This window comes from Athene noctua, chromosome 3 (assembly GCF_965140245.1).
Source record: "Athene noctua chromosome 3, bAthNoc1.hap1.1, whole genome shotgun sequence".
Classification (NCBI taxonomy): Eukaryota; Metazoa; Chordata; class Aves; order Strigiformes; family Strigidae; genus Athene; species Athene noctua.
Genome location: NC_134039.1, coordinates 10742318 through 10765876, shown reverse-complemented (window position 1 = coordinate 10765876; position 23559 = coordinate 10742318). Strand labels below are relative to the sequence as shown.

General features: G+C 39.9%; 1 protein-coding gene across 1 annotated transcript; it reads right to left on the bottom strand.

The window, feature by feature from the left end:
* Positions 1-49: 49 nt before the first annotated feature.
* NT5DC3 (5'-nucleotidase domain containing 3) lies at positions 50-23284 on the bottom strand. Its single transcript, XM_074901964.1, has 14 exons — positions 23181-23284; positions 19592-19776; positions 15387-15461; positions 14803-14858; positions 11528-11618; positions 9722-9859; positions 7938-7998; positions 7600-7702; positions 7358-7459; positions 6321-6402; positions 5922-6008; positions 4632-4772; positions 4204-4268; positions 50-3113 (listed from the first exon to the last, which is right to left on the bottom strand). Exons 1-14 carry the CDS (start codon positions 23230-23232, stop codon positions 2852-2854), a joined length of 1500 nt encoding a protein of 499 aa, XP_074758065.1. The 5' UTR covers positions 23233-23284; the 3' UTR covers positions 50-2851.
* Between the last annotated feature and the right edge of the window lie 275 nt (positions 23285-23559).

Below are 23559 nucleotides of genomic sequence, written 5' to 3'. Positions count from 1 at the left end.
ACCTTTTCCCCAGTCACCCAAAATACTAAGGCTCACAGGGACCAGGAGATAAAGTCCAAGCATTTATTTTTGTAATAATCATTACATAATTTTATCACAAAAAGAAATTCCACAGTTCATTAAACTCTTCTTTTACTGACAGACTATTCTTCTCTGTATTTTTCATAGAACAGAATAAAAATTTCTTCTTATTTTGGTGTTCAAATGAACTATACTCCTAATATAAAGAGACATTGCCCTTTAAACATGCTCAAAAATTTCTTTGAAGTCAGTAACACGGTTAAAATAAGTAATGCAGAGTGCACCAAGGTGAAATCATTACAAAAATCAAGACTCTTTTAAAAGTTAAAGAGCATTCTAGCACTGAAAAATAAATAATACCCTTTAAAATTCTCACTTAAATTCATATTATATATATTGGGGTGTTTTAAAGGAACATAACCCTCCCGTAATTTTTTTTTCATGCAATGTTGTTTATTTCAAGAAGTCATGCAATATAAACAAGATTTTAATTCAGCTGGCTGCTGTAACATAGTTTTGTACAGAAGTTTGATTTGTAAGTTAAGAGAAAGGAAAGGGGAGAGGAGAAAATCATCTTGAAACAAAATGCGTATTATGTGAATAGCAGCATCCAATCCAATTAAACTGCTCCTGCTTAACACAGGAAAATTAGGCAAACTGACTCCTAGCCAGCTTTAAAAGAATAAACATTACCAAGCTATAACCAACAAAACGTTGCCAAATTCAATAATGCAGAAGTGAGTAACACAATATTATTATCTGCTGATAGTAAGATAGAGAACATACAGTGGTTTGGAGTTTTGGGTTTTTTAAACAATGCATTGAAATTTCTGGAGCATAAGAGGTGCTACACGTGTAACACCAAGTTCAGTTCTGGCTGAGCATTAGGATAAAGACCCAAAGGCAAATCGGGGATATTTCTATCCCCACATTTCATTATCAAGTTATGCTAAATATTTCTCCCACAGCCCCACCAACAAGTCTCCTAGTAAGGCCAAACTAACTTCCTGCAAAACTTTTTCTTCCAGCAAAACAGCAGGACTGTCAGATGAAATTTCAAGTATATTCATCTGTTTAAATACACACACATGCTCTTCAGTGGTGTTGCCATCAAGTTTGAAACAGGAGTACAAGAAAACCATGAACATGAAATCTATAACGACCTCTGAGGACTTCAGACTGATTTCAAGCATACAGGAAAGCCACTTAGGAAATTGTGCAGGCTAGATTAGAATACGTTCTTTACTTTGCAAACATGCTTTTAAAAATATGAAAGACACTGCATATGAAATTCAGTATAGGTACTTGCACATAATACAGAACAGGTTTAAAAATAAAAACAAGAAAACTTTTGGTCACCAAAAGTTTGTTTATCTGACAGTTATGGTAGTAAGCAAGTGATATCCCAAAATTAAGAATACCAAATGCTATACATTTTATGATTTATACGCTTTTAAAAACAGAGCCTTTAACTAAAATTTGAAAAACATTAATCATATTATGCCTTCTAAAATGGCTGGGGTGGGAAGCACCAGTTAAAAAAAACCCACCACGTTTCCATTGGATGCAGAGAAAGGAAAGCATCCTTATTTAAAACCAACTATATAACAGTTCTATAAAGTGCCTGTTTGAGGAAACACATCAACAGATGTTTTCCTTGTGCAAAATAAGACATTTTTTAGCTCAATCTTTGGAACATACATGCTACCCAGATTTTGCGTTCATGCATTACCTGCAATGTCAGTAATTCAATAAAACTCCTAATCTGCACCGTCAAAATTATTTTGCTTGATGCAAAACTGTCCACCACCCCCAATTCAGCTTTCAGGGCTTGAGCTAAAAAAATGTCATCAGAAAACTCTGGTTTCCATTTTCTCATTTCTTAAGTTTTAACTCATTTGCCCATTGTGCGTATTTGACTGTAAAAGTCCATTACTGAAGGCTATATGAAATACATTCTCTCCTAGGGAACAGAAAAGCCACATTGTATACCACTGTAAGACACTTAAAATTTTAAAAAGCAGCATTTAGGATCAATCTAAAGATTGTCCGAGATCTGTCTCCACTTTGAAATGCAAAATGCAAGACCTCTTGAAATGGCTTGATTATTGGAGAGTGTCTGTTTAAAGTGTTTTGAGACTTAAAAAGAAAGATGCCTAAAAGTTAACAAAAGGAAGATGAAGCAGCCCAAGTTACTGTCACTCAGTTTTACACTTAGGCCCACCTACAGACAAGCACAGACATTGCAAGAACAGCAACTGCACAGACAGGAGAAAGCCCACCAGCCTGAGCCTGCCAGTACTGTAATGATGCAACACAGCAGAGCCACGCCAACACTAGAGCAGCTAGTTCAGTTACAGGCAAGCCTCTAGATATGGCAGCAAGGAAAGGTAAAATGTGCACACCATCACTCTTAGTCTCACCATAAACTGGCTAACTGCATATCACTGAATTACTAATACTGGATTTAAGCTTTTCAGTGCCAAGATCCATTACAGGCTCCAGCTGGAGTGCTGAACAGGGCCAGAACAGAGAGTAAACCACAAGGCTGCAGACAGAAATTTCGAATGAACAAAAACAATCACCCCGGAACACCACCAATCCTTCCTCTCAAATGTCTTCCCCCCCAACTACTATTTTGACAGTCCATCATCTCTTCTGTGTGTAAGAATTTTCACATCTCCCAGCAGGAGAGGAGAAAACAGGTACAACACTTATGAGAATACATATGAATTACATCTAAATCAAGATAACAGATTTAAGTGACTTAAATAAAATACATGTACATTTAAAAAAAATTTGCCTATTTTAGAGAGAAGCTGCCAAGTGTTTATTTGATCTGAACCGTCTCTTGTAGGAAAGGTATTCTGAATGTACCAGTGCACAGCTGGTCTGACCAGCCAGGAAGTTCATGCTGCAAAGGAGTCCTTCTCGGATAAAATGTGTAATCAGGCTCATAGTTCAAGAGACAACTCAATGATGCCATGTAGATATCCGCAAATCTAGAGAGACGTCTTAGGAAGTAAGTTGGATTCTCATCAGTTCTGAATAAGCTTCCAAACTGTGCATTGAAGAAATTCCTGTTTATCTCCCTGTCCCCCAAAAAAAGAAAACAAAGAATGAAGTGAATGTACCTGCACGTATCACTCTACCAGCTAGCATCCAGAACCTGAAGCAAGCAGTTCCTATAGTCTGTTCTATGCATTATCCTCTTGACACTGCTCTTCAAAACACTTAAATGCACCATATAAAATTTTTGCAGCTCTTGCATATATGCAGCCCAGATCTAGCAGTCACAGTAGCGAATAGAAGAGCTTCACATTTCTGCCACTAAAAACAGTGGTAAATTGCTTCTGACTTCAGAAACATGACATCTCAAACTCTCCTTTCTAAAGATTGTGAAAGATGACTTTCGCCTTCATCTAAATCCTAATGACATCCACTTATCCCAAAGATAAAAGACTTTCTTGAAAAAACACTAATATTTGGCTTAAAGTACACAAGAAACTTGAACACATTTTGGAATTAACTTCTGTTATTAGTCACTGCCAAGTATCATTCCCATTTCATTTACTTTCACGTTGCTGGGAAGGCTGCTGGTGGTAGAGCTGCTGGCCTTGCCAAATGTGCACTTCACACACCCCACATTTAGGAATTGCTCCTTCATGACAGTAGATTTTTTAGGGGTTTTTAGCCCTATTACCAGTGACGAGTCCACTGATAAATCCAGTCTCACGCAGACCCCAGTTTCTGCATATTCTAGAATGTATTTTATGTAATCTGAAGAAATTATCTAAAAAACCTGAAGTGACTTAAGTCTTTATAGAGAAACACACTTTTGGATCATGCAGCAGTAAAGCTGTGTAATCAATAGCAACAGTGACAGCTGAACACAGAGGGACAGGAGAACTGAGACGAGAAGAAAAAGTCAGCAGAAAACTAACATCTATCCCAAAGAAGGAGAACAGGGAACAGGATCAGAAGGGAGAGGAGCTGTACAAGAGACAGGTAGAATATTGCTTTACACGGAAAGTTTTAGAAGGTCTGTAACTACCAGGGAATATACATCAGATACATATAGACATCAGGGATGGAAATTCTGAAGAGACCTGTAGAAGACATCCCATAGAACACTTGGCTCTAACGAAGCATATTATAAATTCTTCATCTGCCGTGTTTTACCTCATTTCCTTTCTTTCCTTCTTCCATTCTTCTAAAATCATTTGTGAATCAGGATCACGGTGAACCTGGAATGTAAAGTATGGATAACAGGTAACTAAGGATGCCCTCATAAATGAGTCTTTCCATTAATAAACCCTTCTGAGCTAACACGACAAGAGCAATGCTTCAGAGAGCAGTACACAGTATCCACGTGCATTTTAAACAACCAAAAGCAGAAATCCAGTCAGGCTGACCAGTGGAGGAAGGGGACAAGATTTTGAGAAAACTCGTACTAACCAGCCACACAACTAACTGCATTTACTGATCTACAGTCAAACTGGTGAACTTTAATGAGACAGAAAGCACTTGCAACATCAATGTCCAGCATTCAGAAACTTGTCTGGATCCCTTCTGCTATACAGAGCCAATTACACATACACAGAACAAACCTGCATGTGTTCCAGTAATCCAGTCAAGGTTTGCAGCCAGGTCATGGTTTGAATGTACTTCTCTGTGTTCATGATTTTAATCTCTGATCGTAACTCTGGAATAATTGCACCAGTGCGCCAGCCATGCTTCAGGGTCAAATCCTATTTATCAAGAATTACAAAATACAAGTATTAGCCTTAAAAAGAACTACTTAAAAGAACTGAATAATTTGACCATTGTTTATCCCAAAGGGGAACTAATTTAATTGCTTCTTATGTATAAGCAGAAATATTAAAGTGGGACTTAACTGTGCCAAGAGAATTTCATTTCAGAGTAAGCTTCAAATCCCACATTTTTAAAGACAGAGTGATAAACAACACATAAGCACTTGCAAATAAGCACCAATTCATCAGGTTTAAAGCAAACAGGAAATTCCTCTTGTAGATGAGGCTTCTGCTGCTGTCAGAAGTATCTGGAGGAAACTGTGTTTTGCGTTTGTGGTATTTACCCACCTACTCTACTGAGAGAAGGGTCCTACTGGGACTCGCCAGGTATCCATTCAAACTCCTGCTGACAAGTGCAGGACAAGGCAGCTGCCACCTGTGCTCTCCCTTCCACTGCGCCAAAGAACAGAGCTGCGTCCTTCTTCCTTTGGCCCTCAGCCTTGTGAAGCACCCAAACTTACTTTTCTTTTTAAAAGCAGATAGGGGCAAAAATGTTAACATCTGCTGCTGCAACATGTTACCTCAGCTTGCCAGTGGAAAGTCATATCCAGGCATTCATATGCAACCAATTGCAAATGAGTTAAGTGGTGGTCTTACTCTAAAGTAACAGTTAACAGTACGTTTGTTTGTAAGGCAGTAAGAAAATGCCTGGATAGTGGGGCTACAAACCATAGCGAGATCTTGGAAAGAAAGTTTACCATTAGTGACAGGCAGATTGCCTCCTGCATTCAAAACAGAAGTTCATTCAGCTCTTATTACACTTGGTAGTAAATGTCATCCAGATCAGCCACATCCTGTACATTTGGGTATCTCTGTTTACTCTCTGTTACATCTGACACAATCAGTATCTGATCAGGAATACAAACTCACATTCCTGAGCTACAAGTCATGTGGAAAATATGGTCAGCCTTTTACAGCACCAATTTTCTTGCAAGAAAAGCAATACGGCTTAACTACCAACTCAAACTGTGTTGCATTTAGAAGTCTCAAATGAAAGTGTGTTATATCGAATAACTGGGAAGGAAGAGAGGAAAACTAAAAGAAACCCTCATCTTTTATCCTATTTTGTGAAAGTAAACTACTTACTGCCAAGTCACTGTAAATGTGATCACCAAAGTAGAGAACCTTAGAGCCTCTCCAGCCAGTAAGCTTCAGAAATTCGTACAAGTTACCCTGCAGAAACAGTGATACATGCATTGTAGCAGTATGCAATTTGCACCTTCACAGGCAGGAAAAAGGAATTTAGCACGCACCTAAAAATATATTCATATCAAGAATCTTGTCCTCAGTTTATATATTGTGAATCCCAAATTTTACAGGCAATTTCAGTAATGCTATCACTTCACGAAGGCAAGTAAAATTGCAGATATACATTACCAATAATGAATTTGTACCAAATTCAATCATATCTACTTTTTAGAAGCCTTTATGATATATAAAGAAGTTTGGGATTCCAGGAAATAGGTATTAAATTTGAAAGCATACCTGTTTGTAAATCTGACCTTTCTGCAGTTTGTGAATTTTGTCCCAAAGCAACACTCCCCTTTCATTCACCTTCCGAAATGGCCTAGAACAGAATTATATACAATTGTTATATTGCTGTAGTAATTCTGTCACTTTTTAGGAATTAAAATCTTAATATTAAAAATACTTGTCTTTTAAAACAAAAACGTGCTCTCTAGTATCTGACGGTTCCAAAAGTTCCTCTTTAGCCAGTGAAATGCAATATATCTATCCAGTCTACTTATGATGTTTATAACAGAGTTTGAGAACAACTGTTGAGAACTAAAGCAGGGATGCTTTAGAGAGGAAGAAACAGTGTGAATTGTCTGCCATTAAGGAGAGAACACAAAAAAAAGACTGAAGATGTACAAAACTCTTGCCCAATACCTCATTTTGTACAACTGAACAAGAAAGAGGCAGGGGACTGGGGGCAAGATATACAGCAAAGTTCTTTTTAAAATTGAATTTAGAAAAAAGGGGGGAAAAAATCCCACCTCCCTCTATCTCACTTTCAAATCATAAGCACACATAAAGGAATAGGTCTTTTTCAAGTGTAAGAGCAGTGCATACACATCACGAATGTTTATTTAACTGCACAACTAGTCCAAACACTCCAGTCTGTCAGCTAGTCTGCCCTTTAAACGTGTGACTAAAAAAAACCACAAGCAATGAAGGACATTTCCAGATAAGGGGCTGATTCTGAAAGGCAGCAAAATTTCTCAGCTTTATTAGGAAAGGAACACACTTCACCAACGTACAAGGTAAGATGATAAAGACAGCTTCAGTGACCCTAACTCAGTCCAGCAGACTTGTAATGGCTACGGAAACTTTCTTAGGTAAGAAATGGTAAATATTTGGACTTCAAAATTGGGTGTTGCTGCATTCTATAATGACCTTAAACAGGATTTCAAATATTATTTCATTTTACATTGCATCCAAATTAAAATATTTCGTAACATGCTCTGTAGCCTTCTATGGAATAAGCTGCCTGAATCATACTTTACTGACTAAATACCCACCTTCGCTTATCATTGAAGAAGTTTGGCTTATCAGCCTGTACAATGACCACATCAAAGAGATCCCTCCAGTCCTTGCCAACGATGAACTTCATGCCTTTGTCTCTAAAAAGGACAGAGGGATATTAACAGTGAAGCATAACAGAAGTGCAGCTACCTTTGCAATATAATGACTTATAACTGAGAACCTCATCCTCCCCATCCTTTAGAAATTTATAGTAGAACAGCAAGCAACTGTCACTTACACAAAGCTGCTGGGACTGTTTGTGATGAGAAACATCTTCTTGCCATGATCAGCCAGCTTTGCTAACACTGCACGAGTTTGTTCAGCATAGCAGATGTATTTCTCTGTGAGGATTGGGGAAAATACAGTATTAATTGAAAAAGTTTTCCAGGGGAATTTTCTCTGCATTCAACCAAGAATTCAGAACATGAGGTTATACTTAACAAAGGCACCTTAGACAAATGGAAATAACTCTCTTAAGCTTTAAAATTTAGAACTTGTAATCTTAAATGAGATAGCCAGAAAGATCATTATACGATCAGTGAAAAAGCTTTGATAGATGATCTCATTAGAACTTACCAATATCTGCTTCAATTGCTCTGTACATTATTCCTTTGATGTGGACATCCCTGATTGAATCCTGCCAGGAAAGCAACAGAGCACTAAAGAACTGAAAAATCTTTTCAAGTACAAAAACCATGCTCACTGCATAGCAGTAGTAACTTGGTTTTAAAATAATTCCTTTCTCTGAATTACTTTCAACTTACAGAAATGCCATGTGATGTTCATTTTATATGTATGTCATCACTAGACAAAGAGTAAACCAAGAAACTAAATTCATACTTTTGAGAAGTACAAAATGATATAACACAGGGGCTGTTTTACGTAACAACTGTGAAAGGGTGCTCAGAAGGGTGAAGTGGGGTGAAAGCCCTCTGCAGAAGCAGAGTTATCTCAGATTTCAGATGACGTCTGGAGCAGAACACACACAGAATCATCTAGGTTGGAAAGGACCCTGGAGATCATGTAGTCCAACCGTTCGCCTAGCACAGTTCCCACCTACAGCTCTAAATCGACCCTACTCTTGAACACCTCCAGGGATGGGGACTCCACCACCTCCCCGAGCAGCCCATTCCAACGCATAACAACACGTTCTGTAAAGAAATGCTTCCTAATATCTAGTCTAACACATTCCTTTCCTCTTGCAAAAAAAAAAACAACCACCAAACCCAAAAAAAAAGCCAAAAAAACCTCAATCACCACCCAAAAAATCCAAAAGTTTTAAGTCAGATAGATTTTATATTATGATCACTCACAAATGCCCTGGTTATTTAAAAGAAATTTATGATTAGGCATTTAGCTGCTTTCATCTTTTCAGAGTACTCATAAGGTGTTCTGAAGGCATCCAGCAGCTCTCCTGAGCCATCTCTGCACCAAAGAGCTTTGTTTAGGACAGTGGTACTGCCATTTTGGTACTTACATGGAGTATGTCTTAAAAATCCTCAAAAAATGCCACTATAGGGGTTCCAAAATGTTGGTAATTCTGAGCAATACAGAAGTTTCTACAAACAATTCAGCAGAAACCACAGAACTAGCCTAGAAAGTTACTCTGCAGGTCAAAAGTTTCCTAAAACCCATCTGATCTACTTGGGAAAGTGATAAATTTAACATTCAGGTGCACCACACATACTGAACAAGTACACAAGCTTAATACGTGTCAACAAGGGGCCAGGAAAAGGTTTTGGATGGAAAGCCTGTGCAGACAAATGCCATCAACTTGGACATGACCTCTTCTGTTCCTAAACCACCATGACATGAAATTATCTCCTCTGCAGAATACAACCTGAGGAATAAAGAGGGTCAAATTACTCTAGTCATCACCACCAGATTTTTTTGGAGGAGGAGGAGAGGAAAACAAGCAAAATAGATATACCAAAACCAAATGATTGTATACTAGCAAAGATACAGAGGCAGTACAACTGAAAGCTCCAAAATGGAATTCCCTATAGCCTCACACAATTCCTGCTAGTGAGAAATGTATACGTGTAGTAACAATCAAAAGAAACTTTATCAACATACAAGACCTCCTTTATTTTCTCCCATCCACCTCTCAAAGCTACAGAAAGAGCAACAGCCCTAGAACATCACATTTAAAACAAATTTCAAATTATTCTGTTTCCTTTCCAAGGAAACCTACCTTCATTTCACTCATGTTTTTATGGTTGTATAGCAAGAATTACTCTATACAAAGCCTAAAGGTGAGGTATTTCACTGGAGCTGACACAACAGGTTGAAGCTTCCTTAAGTGCTCAGAGAGAAGATGCACAAACGTAGAGGTTTACCTAAATCTTCAAAGTTAGTACCTTGACATCTTTGTACAGATGAACAGGCTCATAGTCTATGTTGTTTTTCAGAAAATATTCATTCACACAAGAAAGGAGTGTCATTTCCGGCAAGGAAAATATATCCATGAATTGCTTCATTGTATTTCCATGTGAGCTCTACAGGAGTGGGAAGGAAAAAAGAATTAAAAGCCATCAGGCATTTCTCAGACTAGAACACTTTAATTCATTCAGTATAAACACTTCAGCTTAGTTGCAGATATTAAGCTTTTGCCATCACTGTTCACATTCTGTTAGTTCTAAAAGAATCTAAAACATAATTAAATAACTCCAACAAAAGTGTTGGCTTTATTTTAAGAATTAATCATTACACATTACTCAAGAGGGGTATTTTAATTCATAAACACATAAAAGACAGTACTCTGCTAAAAGTAAAGAGAAGGACTTAGAAGCCTTCACTGGCATACTGCGCTTCTATAAATCAGAGGCACTGGGTATGGTGATGGGGGGGTGAGGTTTTTTTACTTGGTTTAGGCTTTTTTTTTCATAAGTGGAATACTGATTAGGACTGTGAAACAATTTACCTCCTTGAAAAGAGAAAAAAGTTGTAAGAATCTACAATAACTAATGCAGTAACAGAGGAAAAGATTTCTAGTCTGCAAAAGCTGTAATTATAGTTAAGTTTCACGAAAGTAGAGAATCTCATACCTGAGCAAATACAAACTAAATACTTCTCAAGAAGAGGAGAGGTAAAGCAACCACCTCAAGACAGAAACACTGGTCAAAATCATAGAAACACAGAATGGCTGAGGTTGCAAAGGACCTCTGATGGCCACCTTGTCCAACCCCCTGCTCAAGTGGCCACCTAGAGCCAGTTGCAGAGGACCTTGTCCAGACGGCTACTGAATCTCCCAAGTACGGAGATTCCACAACCTCCCTGGGCAGCCAACCCATGCCAGTGCCTGGTCACCCTCACATTAAAGGAAGCATTTCTTGATGTTCAGAGGAAACCTCCTGTGTTTCAGTTTGCATCCACGGTCTCTTGTCCTGTCACTGCCCTTTCCAAGATCAGAGAAAGCACAGACCTGCAGAGATGAAGGCATCCCACAGGGAATCCACGGCAATATTCAGAACTGCTGCAGAGACCAGATTTAGGAATTCTAAGCTCAACTTCTTAAAATAAGAAGTGTGAGAACAACAAAATGCTCCACAGCACAAAGAAGGGCCTTTCATGTCAACATGGAATTAACATCCATAAGTAGAAGGAGTAAAAAAAGAAAAATGGTTTTGACTAAAAAGACAGCACCATTCTTCATTTGAGAAAGAGGAGGGAACCTACCAGCAAAAAGATCAACTTGCCCCACAAAGTCAAATCGCAAACTTAAAATATTTTTTATCACTCATGTTTTATCAAATCCTCTTACTGCCACTCTGCCAGCTTGTATGCTTCTGTACATTTACTTGCTGCTACCTCAGCTAAGTCATTAGACCACCAGGAAAAAGTACATAACTGGGGTAAGGCACCAGATACGGTTCATTTCACAACATTTATCAGATTTGCTGTGCAACACTGAGCAAGTCACTTGATTTTTCTATGTTCCACTCCTCTGTATGACTGGGCAAGGGAACAGTGAAAAGAAGAAACTACAGCGAGTACGAGAAAGAAAATATTTGTCACTTTAGATGATAAACTTCACATCTAGAACTGTTAAGTCAGTCATATATTGCGAAAATAAAACTGCTAGTAAGAACAAGAACAAAATGAAACACCACTACCTCCCACCGCCCCCGAAAAATCTCTTTTTAAAGAGCAGTTTGTGGTTTTACCTTTCCATAAAAGTCACTCATTTGTTCTAAAGGGACATGGGAACCATCATACATTGCAATGACTTCTTCATCTGGGACAACACTGAGGCCTCTGGAAAACGTTAGGTTTAGTTCAAAAGTCAGATTAAAATTTTTGAGTAATTAGCAAATGAAAGTCTGACAGATTAACATTTAGATTTGAATCTTATTAAAGCACTCATAATGTCACAGGAGCACTTTAGTCTGCAAGTTAAAAGAGCATCCTTCCTTACAGAACAAGTAACATTTTAACAGGCTGACGCACACGGAACTCATTCCAATTTTAAGTCCTTTTTACTTTCTTATGGGAAAAGAACTAATTAGTCTCCACTGAAATTGTGCCTCAAGGGTTTGTAAGAAGTAGTTACAACTTCCAGTTTCTTAACATAAAGTAATTCCTCACTCTGTTTTATACAGCACTGATGATGTGATAGTGTTTAAACCAGATTATTTTCTGCAGCTTAACCTTGAAGATTCAAGGTAAAGAAAAATACAACCTTTAACTAAATAAGAATTTCTTTTAAACTGTATCAACAGTTCAGTTTCCCAAAATTTCAGATTATTTGAAGGATTGTTGACAAGTAATTAAAATATATAAATATAACAAGTGGGTAAGAAGGAGACATCATCTTTCCCCAGAGCTTCTTTACCAACTACTAAGAGATTACAGGCTTTGTTTTGGTTTGGTTTTGAAAGTTTACAGTATCAAGCATCTTACATTAAAACATCTAAAACATTGCAGGCACGCAAACATTGTGGTAGGGCTCCAGCATTCAATTTGTATTCTGCACAAGCAAAGCAGATACTACTTTGGGTTCAGCATCACCCATTCCACAGCAGTAAACACAAAGATATGCAACCAAAACATTAAACATACACCAAGCAATACAATCAGAATTGAGGACTGACTCAGCTAGTCTGCAGACAGCTATGCCAAGTGGTATTTGAATACAGCTAAAGGAAACACTTGTGGACTAGGAGCTACTTAAACACAAATCAAGACAGGACAATAGACATATGCAAAATCCAGAGAGGAGGGACAACTGTGTAGGCAGGGCTGTAGATTAGTTTTACCAGAAGACTAATATTCTTGACACAGTTCACAGTCCAGCTCTGTAACTACGAAGTTTACTTTATTCCACCAACGGCATGGACAGACAACACTAAAAGCATCACAGTTCACCTACAGCAGCACTCCCACTGCTGCTCCTGGAGATACGCGCTATTGGGGGATACCAGAACTCCTTACACCTCTGAGTGCAGATGAGGCTGTAGGCTTGGGCAAGCCCTGCTACCTTCAGCTGTGTGACTGACCTACACATGTACAGAACACCTGGAAGGCTGAAACAAAGAACTACAGATATGCAGCAACTGACATCAAAGCTCAGTGTTGGTATAGAAGAGAAAGATAATCCTATTTTAAACAAAATTAAGAGAAAGTATTGAGTGAAATGGTAGCTTTCACTCTGGAAGTGATGTGTGGCCTAGCAATCTGCCCAGAATTACTTTGGTTGACACAGAGAACAAGGGACACGAGCTTGTCAACAAATCTCAACACCTCTCTAGAGTTTTCTTGACCAGCCATCATGTTCTGGCTTTGGATGTGCGTTTTGTACTAGGAGTTGACAGCAACTGTCATATCCTGCCTCTTTATTCTGCCCTACTCTGAGTCACAAGGCAACACTGCTAATGGACACTACCCATTCATCTTCTCATCTAGATCACTATACAGTTCCAGTCATACCACTGTTCTTCCTGACATCATCTCTCAAAGCCTTCAGCCTAATTTTTTGATCCCCCATCCCGGTGTTTGGAGAAACAGCGTGCAGATGTGATAATATCCTAATGACCGACTGATCCAGACACCAACAACACATGCCATCCTTTTGTCCCTTCTATCAACATTTCTTCTGGTGCTCCCATACATACACATTTCCATCATACCAATCTTACTATTTCTACTACATACTTCTACGAACAAATGTAGCTTTGATTACTTCACCTGCCCTTTAATCTAGTAAACTAACATTTTTCACAGTGAAAAATGTCAAAATAGGACAGCCTCTTAAAATCAATCTTACAATCGGTGTCCTTCACACTGGTTCCCTCCTAACCCTGCATACACAATTTCTTCAAAAACCAAAGGAACAGATTTTCTCCGCTGAAACATACAACAGCTATTCTACATCAGCATAAAACACAGATAAATGGTATAAAGTTTCACTCAGGCTCTGATGACATATATAGAACACATTGTTCTGGCAGCTTTAGATAGCTACTATGTTGACAGTATGAGGCTAATGCTGGACCATCCCATCTTGCTTCCTCTTTCATTTTCCTTCCCTCCCTCTCCCCTCTCCCAAAGATCATTTCAGACTAACTCATAAAAGAACAAACCAACGAGTACAGCTGAAACATCTACCTATCTGCCTGACTGGCAAGCAAAAAGTAGTAATGAGCACATTATCATCATTTCATACTACCCTATACAGTCCCTACAGCAAATCACTTCAAGGTTGTATTATCTTTTGGCCACAAAAGAAAACTTTTTGTCTGATGACCTTAAAGGTGCTCAGGCACAAGTGCAATGTTCATGTCAGCCAAACGTGTACTGCTTCATTATAGCAAACTGAGCGATACTAAAAACCCTCCTGTCAAAGATCCCATACACTATGTCTGTATGATGTAACAAAGCACAGCACAGAGATTGCCAATTTTACATCAATTCTGTAAAATCAAAAAGTGTCAGGATGTGTGCAGACACAAAGCAGTTGTGCCCCATTCTGCAAGTATGACGTGGTGATGTGTCCACACTTAAAATCTCTGTACAAACACAGCAAGACCTCTCAAGTGTCTCTACAATCATACCAAAGTCATACTAACAGGCACTCTGTGACAATTATTTACATAGAATGCAACAGCAGAGAAGTCATCAGCGTATTTTTAGATGTCTTTCAGCACAATTTAACAGCCGGAAACAAAGTGAGTCAGCACTATGTGACCAACCAGCTTGCCAACTTCCCCAGCTCTGAACTGGGGAATCAGCTGTACTGTATCAGTCAGTAAATGTGTGTGCATGTCTGTGTACACACAGAGGTGCAAAGAAAACCCCTTTTCGGTAAGACTGCAACATTCATTCATGTCTGTGCTTGTCAGAGCATTGTTCCTGATATGGACCTAAGATATAATAAATGCAACTAAGATTCAAAAAGTAAGAGTAGACATTTTTATTATAAATAGGAAATAATTTTACTTACCTGTAAACTGTTCCCAGCTGAATATAATGAAAAGCATCAATCTTCATTAGTAATGCCTTGCAGGAAAAAAAACACACACACAAAACAAAACATTTTTATCACATCAACTATTTGACATGAAATTACAAAAATCAAAGCAATTTTATCTATAACTTTTCTGTTTCAAGAATGCCTAAGCACCTTGATTTCAACTTCCTTCACAGCTTCCAAAACACTTTTATCAATGGTTCTTACCTAGGGCTTGACAAATCACCAAGGAAACACTGTCCAGTGACCTGAGCTAAGTCACAAAGAAGTAACTTTTTCTAGTAGTAGATGCCCGCTTAGCTTTACTCTGTTGCACTCTAAGCTGTCCTCCCCCACCCACTATGAGACCGAAACACCCAAAACATTTTAACCTTAAGAGCTACTAAAAAAACCAAAGTCAAGCTTGCTACAAAAGACAAAAATACGAAACAAAATCCTTACACATCAACACACATGACAAGTTGGAAGACTTAAAAGGCCTGTTTATTTTCTTTGGCTAGGTTCTCAGCACTACACAACTCATAGTTATTTATACATACAAAGTTATTTATACATACCCGGTGCACATCATAGTGTAGTCCTCTGATTGCAAAATTTGGATCATAATCATATTTTCTTATTTCTGCAGGATACTTAAAACAAAAAAAGAAAGAGCAATGGTCTGATTTTAAACCCATAACAAAAACAATTAAAAAATTGTTTCTGCCAAATTTTAAAAGCCTATGTTTTCTCTGTTTTTCATTTTTACTAGTCATGAAGAGGCTTTTTGATAGGTTGGTGAGATTTGCAGGAACATAGGTACAGTGCAAGAAAAGTCAAACATTTTTCCAAAATCTAAGGTCACTATTTTAAATCTAAGTCAAGCATGGTACCAAAACTTGGACATCCAGATACTCTATAGTGATTCCCTTTGAACATTAGCCTTTTGTTCAAGAAGTTTTTTTAACATACGTACCTTTGAAAACAAACTAAATTTTACTATCTTCCTAAAATTTAATAGCTGTATTACCTCACATTGCAAAGTCTCCCCATGAGACTATAAAAACACAGTTCCCGAGTCAACCTTCTAGAAATCCAAGAACATGCCCTAATTTACAGAGATACCTGAACTTTATCACATACTTCTATTGAAAGTAAAAGCAATGACGCACCATCAATATTAACAGGAGCAAAAAAAAAAATCTTTGGTCTTTTCAAGAAATAAAAGCAGCATAGCTATCTGTTTTGACTCCCTCAGTGCAGATCATACTCCTGATCCTAGATTGCAGAGCTTGAAATGTAGACCCCAGGGGTGTTTAAAGATATGGTGCACCGCAAATAAACTCAGATGGGGAAGCAGGAAGAAGAGAATTCACAACAGCTGATGTTACCTGGAGAAACCAGGCCCCCCTAACAAGGATCTTCCCCAAGGTACAGTATGTCACACAGATCAGATCCTGAAAGCAAGCCCAGCATTAAATGCCATCGGGGTAAGTCACTTCAGGAGAACACCACAGTGACCCAACTACATTTACCTGGGACAGCATTTGCAACACCATCGTTTAGAGATGCACGTGAACTGAACGTCTCTATCGTGTCCTCTTTCCTCAGGTTCTTCACAGACCACATAGGTAGCTCACACTACCTATTAGAGAGTTTTCTAACATTTTCCAGTACAGGCCCATTTTCAGTCGATTGTAATTTTGTCCTGCTTTAAGCATAGGTTAGTGTCACATCCCACTCAAACAAGAGAGACAAGTAATTCAGATTCAAAATGTGACAGCCACAGAGAAAAAAAAACATTTGGTGTGTGCATTGGGCTAATGCTTTGTTCATTTGTTTTTAAAAGGTAAAATGCTTCAGTCATTTTTTACAAGACCTGAGAAAATTATCATTTCTTTGATTAACCACCTGAAAGGCAATCCTTCATTTCCCTCCCACGGGCTACAAGTCTTAGAACTTGACAAATGCATTTCAAGCACATTCTCCACCTTCTCTACAACAGTCTCCATACATATGTGGCTAATTTACAAGCCTTCAGAGAAAAAAAAAGTAGATGATACAGCTTCAACAAAGGCTCTAGCTACTTCTACCAAAAAAAAAAAAAACTGCTACAGTTTTTACCCTTGTTAAAAAAAACTTGCTCTGCAACTGCTGTAGATTGTGCTTGCACTGAGCATAGACATCTACAGTTACAGAATAAGTCCTTTCTCCTAACTTCTGAGCTATCATCCCTACTACCACTTTCAGAAAACATGGGGGAGGCTACTGATCTGAATGAAGAACAGCATCAAAAGCCTACAGACAGGATGGGAATATGTGTGGATTTGGCCAGGGAACACAAAGTAGAAGAAACAAAGGAAAACATCAAGGGAGATACAGAATGTGATCAATTAAAAACTACCATGTACTGCACATGCCCCAAAGCATTCTGACTTTTACAAATTTCTGCATACTTCACCTTCCTGCTTTAATTTATTCTACTAGAAGGCTGTGTTTTTGCATGCATATATGCCAGTATTTATGTGAAAAAGATTGAGCCTACCTTGGCACACAAATCAAAGCTTCTTTACAAGCCAAACAAAAAAAATAAATTATAAAAATTGCATGGATTGCTTACCCCACTCTTGGTAGGATACTGTCCTGGTTTTGGCTAGTAGCTGGTATAGTGCTGTGTTTTGGATTTAGGATGAGAATAACGTTGTTACACGCTGATGTTTTAGTTGTTGCTGAGGAGTGCTTACACTAAACCAAGGACTTTCCAGCTTCTCAAACTGGCCTGCCAGCAAGGAGGCCGGGGGTGCACAAGAAGCTGGGAGGGGATACAGCCCCGAGAGCTGACCCCAACTGGCCAAAGAGATATCCCATACCATATGACATCATGCTGAACAATAAAACTGAGAGGAATTGGCTGGGGGGTGGCAGCCCCCTGCTCAGGGACTGGCTGGGCATCCGTCAGCAGGTGGTAAGCAATTGCATTGTGCGTCACTATTCCCTTATCATCATTATTATCTTCCCTTCCTCTTCTGTCTTATTATTATATAATTAACTGTCTTTATCTCGACCCACGAGTTTTATCTTTTTTCCCCAACACTCTCCCCCATCCCACTGTTGGGGAGTAAGCAAATGGCTGTGTGGTGCTCAGCTGCCTGCTGGGTTAAACCACAGCAGATACATTTATCTGGACTGAAACAGCAGCCCAGGTAAGGTGGCACAGGGCCATACACTGAGAAAGAAAGAAACCCCAGAGCAAGAGTTTACATTCAACACCTGCTGCCACCTCTGAGATGAGCATTAAATTGATGTTTATTCTCTTGGACATACTTCAAAATTCCTTGCTTCCTACACCGTATTTTGCAGTTTCTGATGAATTACCTTACACTGCCATGACCAAAACTGGTCATCTTTTAGGTTGACTGTGACAGCCATAATGGACAATACTATCAAGAAGCATTTTCTAATGTTAGAGGCAAGAAAAACATTAGCAGTATAAGCAGCTACACAGACAGCTTAATAAAACTGTTGTCCCTCAATAAATTCCAACAGGAGATGATATATTTCAATAAGTTGTCTCAAAAAGTAATGACAGCTTTATTTACTGGAACTCAAGAGATTTTAATTGAGACAAACCAGAAAGTGATTACTACCTGAATTCATTCAAATAGTAAAAAACAGCACCATTTGAATTTTTGTCTACAAGAACTAATCTTGACTCCTACAGTAACATTGTTTTTTTGCAAGAACCACGTAGCTTTAAAAAAGTATATTTAGACATTCCACAGAAATTGCTACTAAGGCATGCGAAATCTTAGGGGGATCAACTTGTGTATGCTTGTAGCGCCCATGAAGTTTTGTTTGTTCTTCCAGGGATATTTATAGATGTTTATATATAGCTCCTAACCTTTAGATTCAAATACGAAAGTAGAATAACGCCACCCATTCAGATTTAGGTTGTATAAAATACACAAGCAGTTTCATTAATCAAGTTACTCTGTGGACTCGTCTTTCATTTTCCTGCAGGTCCTACAGTTCAATAAACTCTGGCTTTTAGTCCACATTTTCTGCCATCTTTTTGCCTGCAACACCTTCAGTTTTCCAAGCCACCCATTTCCCCCCCCACTTCCTGACACAGTAACTTCTCCCATCCCCAAACTACGCAACAACCATCTCCAAACTGCTTAGATGTCAACTTGTCACCGATGCAAACATGCTGCTTGGTGAGGCAATGGGGCAGAGCTCCCTCTTAGGGGACTACTGAGCTGAACACTTACTTGGGTCTCTCTTGTACCCAGCCTCTAATTACAGCGTCACCACATATGCTGCCCCTTTGGCTACCTCAGCTGAAACATCAGGTACATAGAGAGCACCACACAAGCACATAGTGCAGTCAAATACCTCCTAAGAAGCCACATTAAAAATATCTTGCATGGAAGTTAATCACTGTACTCACAGCAACACATAGAACAGAGTAACAGTAACTTTTAAGCTTCTCATTTATTAGGGTGACTCCAATAACTGACAATCAGGAAAAAACAAAAAACCACACCACCACCAAATTAACAAATAAAACTCTATTCCTTAACACTTGTCAGACTGCATTCTGCTCAAAACTGCAGCTGAGAATAAACTAAGACTTCTGTGCTTCCTATGTAGCTGTTGTGCAAAATGTGTTATAAGGGAGATGAGCTAGGACTGAGGCATGAAAAGATGAGTTATGCCCCTCTCAGTTAGAAATTATTATACTCTTTATTCATAAGTTTGTTATTCCATTAATTTTACTTACCCGATGCTCATTAATAAGCAGATCTCGAGCAGCATTGAAGATCAGCGTGTGCAGATGTTTAGAATAAAAGACCAATGTGTAGTCATAATCAAACCCATAAATTTCAATGTCTGACAGGCTCATTTCATTGTTTGAAAAAATAGCATCCGGATTCAGCATGTTACTCATAATTGAAGGAACCAACTCTGGGAACAAGGGAGGAAAAAAAAAGTTATACCAGTCTTGCAGTTTTATTTAAATAAATACTTAGAAATCAATTATCAATTTCTAAATATAGATAAACAATGATAGAAGCTATCAAACTAATTCACATTAACCAGCTAATCCTTAACAATATGATGCTATTAAAAATGCTGTCCCCAACTTGTCTTGGTGACCCACAGTTTTGATCTGAATCACAATTTTGTCTGTACAGTTGAAGTAAGAGAAAAGAGGCATTTTGGCATCTTGCTTATCAGAGAGCCCCAGGCTCCAGATACATAATTTTTTGCTAACTCTATTAACACATTTATTACTGCTTTTGAAAGTGAACTCTGGAGCTGGAGGAAGATATTATTATTACTATTCTAGGAGCCTTTGATCCAGCTTCTGTCCCAGAAGCAGAACTGACATTGTTTTAATTTGATATTGCTTTAATTTCTTTTGCTTCACCATTTCAAGGTTACCACATTGCTCAATTTCAACTCAAATAAGTAAACTTTATGTGATTGCCTTACTTTCCAAACATCAGCTACATACACATTGCTATGCTTATTAACCTTCTAGCAAACCAGGAAACCAAAAATATTCTGCTTATTCTTTACACACATGTACCTAGTGTGTGTAAATCACTTCCATTTTTAAGGGTATGCTTCTTTTGATACTTGTTTGAAAAGTATACCGAGAAGTTAGGACCACTTACATAGAACCATATGTAACTTCAAGACCAACACCAGCGTCGGTATTAAGGATGTCTGTATTTCTTGTTTAGAAAACTTTAAAGAGCATTACATTAGGAGGCTAAGTGCTATTATCCTCCTGGAAGCACAGAACATGCACATGTTTTCCTTCCTTCCCTTCTCAGACGCTATAATCCAGCCTTCCCTACTAGTGGAAAAAAGGGGAACTTTCATCTAAAACCTGCGCTTACAAGGGTGAGTTTAAAGGGAATATGCTTTGTCTGGTTACTTTCTACAGGTAAGCCTAGAATGAATTGGTCAAGCTTATCTCAACACCTTCAGCTCTAAGGACAGATACACTACACTCTCCACCATGGGAGGAAACCATCTCAACAAGGCAGGTAGGCATGGGGACTCCAGATCTGTTAGAAAGATAGTGATCCATTCTGAAAACTCTGGTCAACTTGTAGAAAGGGAAATAACATTTCTTTTGTAAAAGCAATGCCTTCAGTTGCTGCACAGTCGAAGGGCAGATATGATAAGAAACTGATACAGATGCTCAATAACAGACAGTAATCTGAAACCATTCAACTGTCAGATGCAGATACTTAAATCTTTCCATTTTTAAGAGAGAGGAAGAAGCAATTTCACTGAGTTCAATTCCAAGTTTCAAAAAAAGTCCAGCATCTCTTTCATTGAAAAAGATCCCAGGAGCTCCCCACACTTAAACTGATGTGAAAAGCTAAATCCCGTAAAATGAAAGATACAACAAAAGAAGCTGCAATCAGAATATGAGCTCCTACTATCTCCAGTCACTGCTTACAGTAACACAGGAGATAAATGTTATGCTCAGTTGAGGAACAAAATAATCAAATGCAATTTGACACACTACTATTAAGGCAAATCCTCTATAAAGAGGGCCATGAATCATTTAATTAACTTTAAGTCATAACCATAGTTTTGAGTGAATTTCCAAAATCACGTTACAACACCCATTTCTGTATTATAGGTATTTTTTCAAGCATCAACTGTGCAGTCTTGAGTCAACATCTGTTTTAAAGATGTTTATATATCTATATAGAGATAAAGATATTTCAGATTTAAAAAAAAAGCTTGACTAGCGCCTGTCTGAAAATAGACAGTATAAACACTTTGTAGCTATTAGACATTCTGGCTGGCAGACAGCATCCCAAGTGCTATAAACCTCGGGTCAAAAATCAGGACAGCTTTGTCATCTTAACACTGTAACTAAGTGAAACGTCACATACTTGAAGCCACTGGGTGACTTAGAGTGTAATAAAATATTCTGAATTATTCTGCAGTTAGACACACTTGCCTCATCTTTCACCAACCCACACCCACTGACTAACTTATTTTCTCTTAACATTACACTACTCTCTAACCTCAGCTCTGAAGTATTATTTGGGTGTGGTTTAGAATAAGAAAAAAATCATTCCAAAAACAGGAAAAGAAAAAAATATTCAAAATAAAAGGCATTTACCCTCAAGTTCCTGTCCCTTATCCCACCCTCTTAAGTCCACGGCATTCTTCTGAGATCTCTAACACAGCTTATCTCATCTCACTTGTAAAACAGTGGTAGCATTTCACATGTGCAAATGCTGTTCGTACCCAGCACACTGAAGCCCCAGTTCATGCTCAAGATTCTTTAAGTGCAGGATAATACAGTAATTTTACTTTCTTTTTCTAAGGGCAAAACACGCAAGACTAAAGCATTATCCGTTGCCACTACAGGACAAGCTTTCCCATTGGAGATTGCTGAACACACCGCTGCCTCTTTCTCTTTCAGCTCTCTAAAAAGATCACGTATTCCAAGCACCTTGGTAATACTCTCTTCCCATCAGAGCAAAGGCAGAAGCAAGCAAGCTTCAAGCAAGTGTTTGGCCCTTAACTTTCTGCCTGGCTGGGCTGAAGACCAGGGCTTCCCAGCATCACGCACGTTATCATCAGCATTGCACCCTAGCGTCAACGCTTCACAGTATTTTAATGGAACCACGGGCAAAATAAAGAAAGTCCTTCAAAACTTCACAGAATTTTAACTTTTTGGAAGAGTAGCCCTATTGCAGAAAGCCCTTCCAAGAGACGACCAACTTCCTGACTTTCTTTTCACATTTGCTTTTCTCCACACACCGCATCTCCAACGCCGGTCACTTCGCCCAGCCCGAGCAACGCTGTACGAAGGCACCTTCCCTCCGAGCAGCGAGAGCCCCGGGGCATCGGGCCGAGGCGGGTGCTCTCACGGGCTCCCCCCCTTCCTCAGAAAAGAGGGAGAAAAAAAGGGAGAAGCAGGGGCAGCCGCCGCCGGCAGCGCGTACCCACCAGGCGCCCGGCCCTTGGCGCCGAGCGAGGAGACGGGCTTTTACCCGCGCTCCCAGTTTGACACCGGGCGAGCACTGGGGAGCGCTTTGACACCGGAGCCGCAGTGACCCCAGAACCGGGAGGACGGCGGCGGTGCCGGGCGCTGCGGGACTGACCCACAGCGACCCACGAGGAGAAACCCGCCGCGCCTCGCCCCCCACGGACCCCTCACGCTGCCACCGCGGCCCCCTCAGGGCTCGCCCTTCCTCCCCTCCGACGTGTATTTATTTACTTGCTTTCCGAGCCGCCGCGGGAGGCGGGCGGGCACGTCGGGGGAGCCGACCCGGCGCCGCCACTCGCGGCACCACCGCCCCCGCCCCCGGGGCGCCGCTCACCCTTGGTGACCCTCTTGGCCTCCTTGTAGCGCGACCACAGGTAGCTCTTCATGTCGGGCGGCGGCTGCCGCCGCTGCTGCCGCGGGGCCACGGTGCAGTAGGGAGCGGCCCCCGCGGCGGGCAGGGCCCGACCCCGCCGCCCGCCCGCCCGCGCCCGCCCCGCCGCCAGCAGGGACCGCGCCGCCGCCGCTGCCATGCTCCGCTCGGCCCCGCCGCGCCGCCGCCGCCGCCGGCTGAAGTCACTTCCTCGGGCCCCGCCCCGGGGCCGCGCTGAGGCGGGAGGCGGGGCCCGGCCCGGCCCGTCAGGTGTCGCCGGGAGCCGCCCGGACCGCGGGCTCGGGGCTTTGGCCACCGGGAAGCGGCTTCCCGAGGAGCTGAG

Bases quoted from the DNA above. Each gene is read 5' to 3' on its own strand.
- NT5DC3 (XM_074901964.1), bottom strand. From the start codon at position 23,232: ATGAAGAGCTACCTGTGGTCGCGCTACAAGGAGGCCAAGAGGGTCACC. The intron at 4,773-5,921 runs GTAAGTAGTTTA...CTTGATAAATAG, and splicing joins ACATTTACAGTGACTTGGCA to GATTTGACCCTGAAGCATGG. The intron at 4,269-4,631 runs GTTTGTTCTGTG...TTTACATTCCAG, and splicing joins GATTACTGGAACACATGCAG to GTTCACCGTGATCCTGATTC.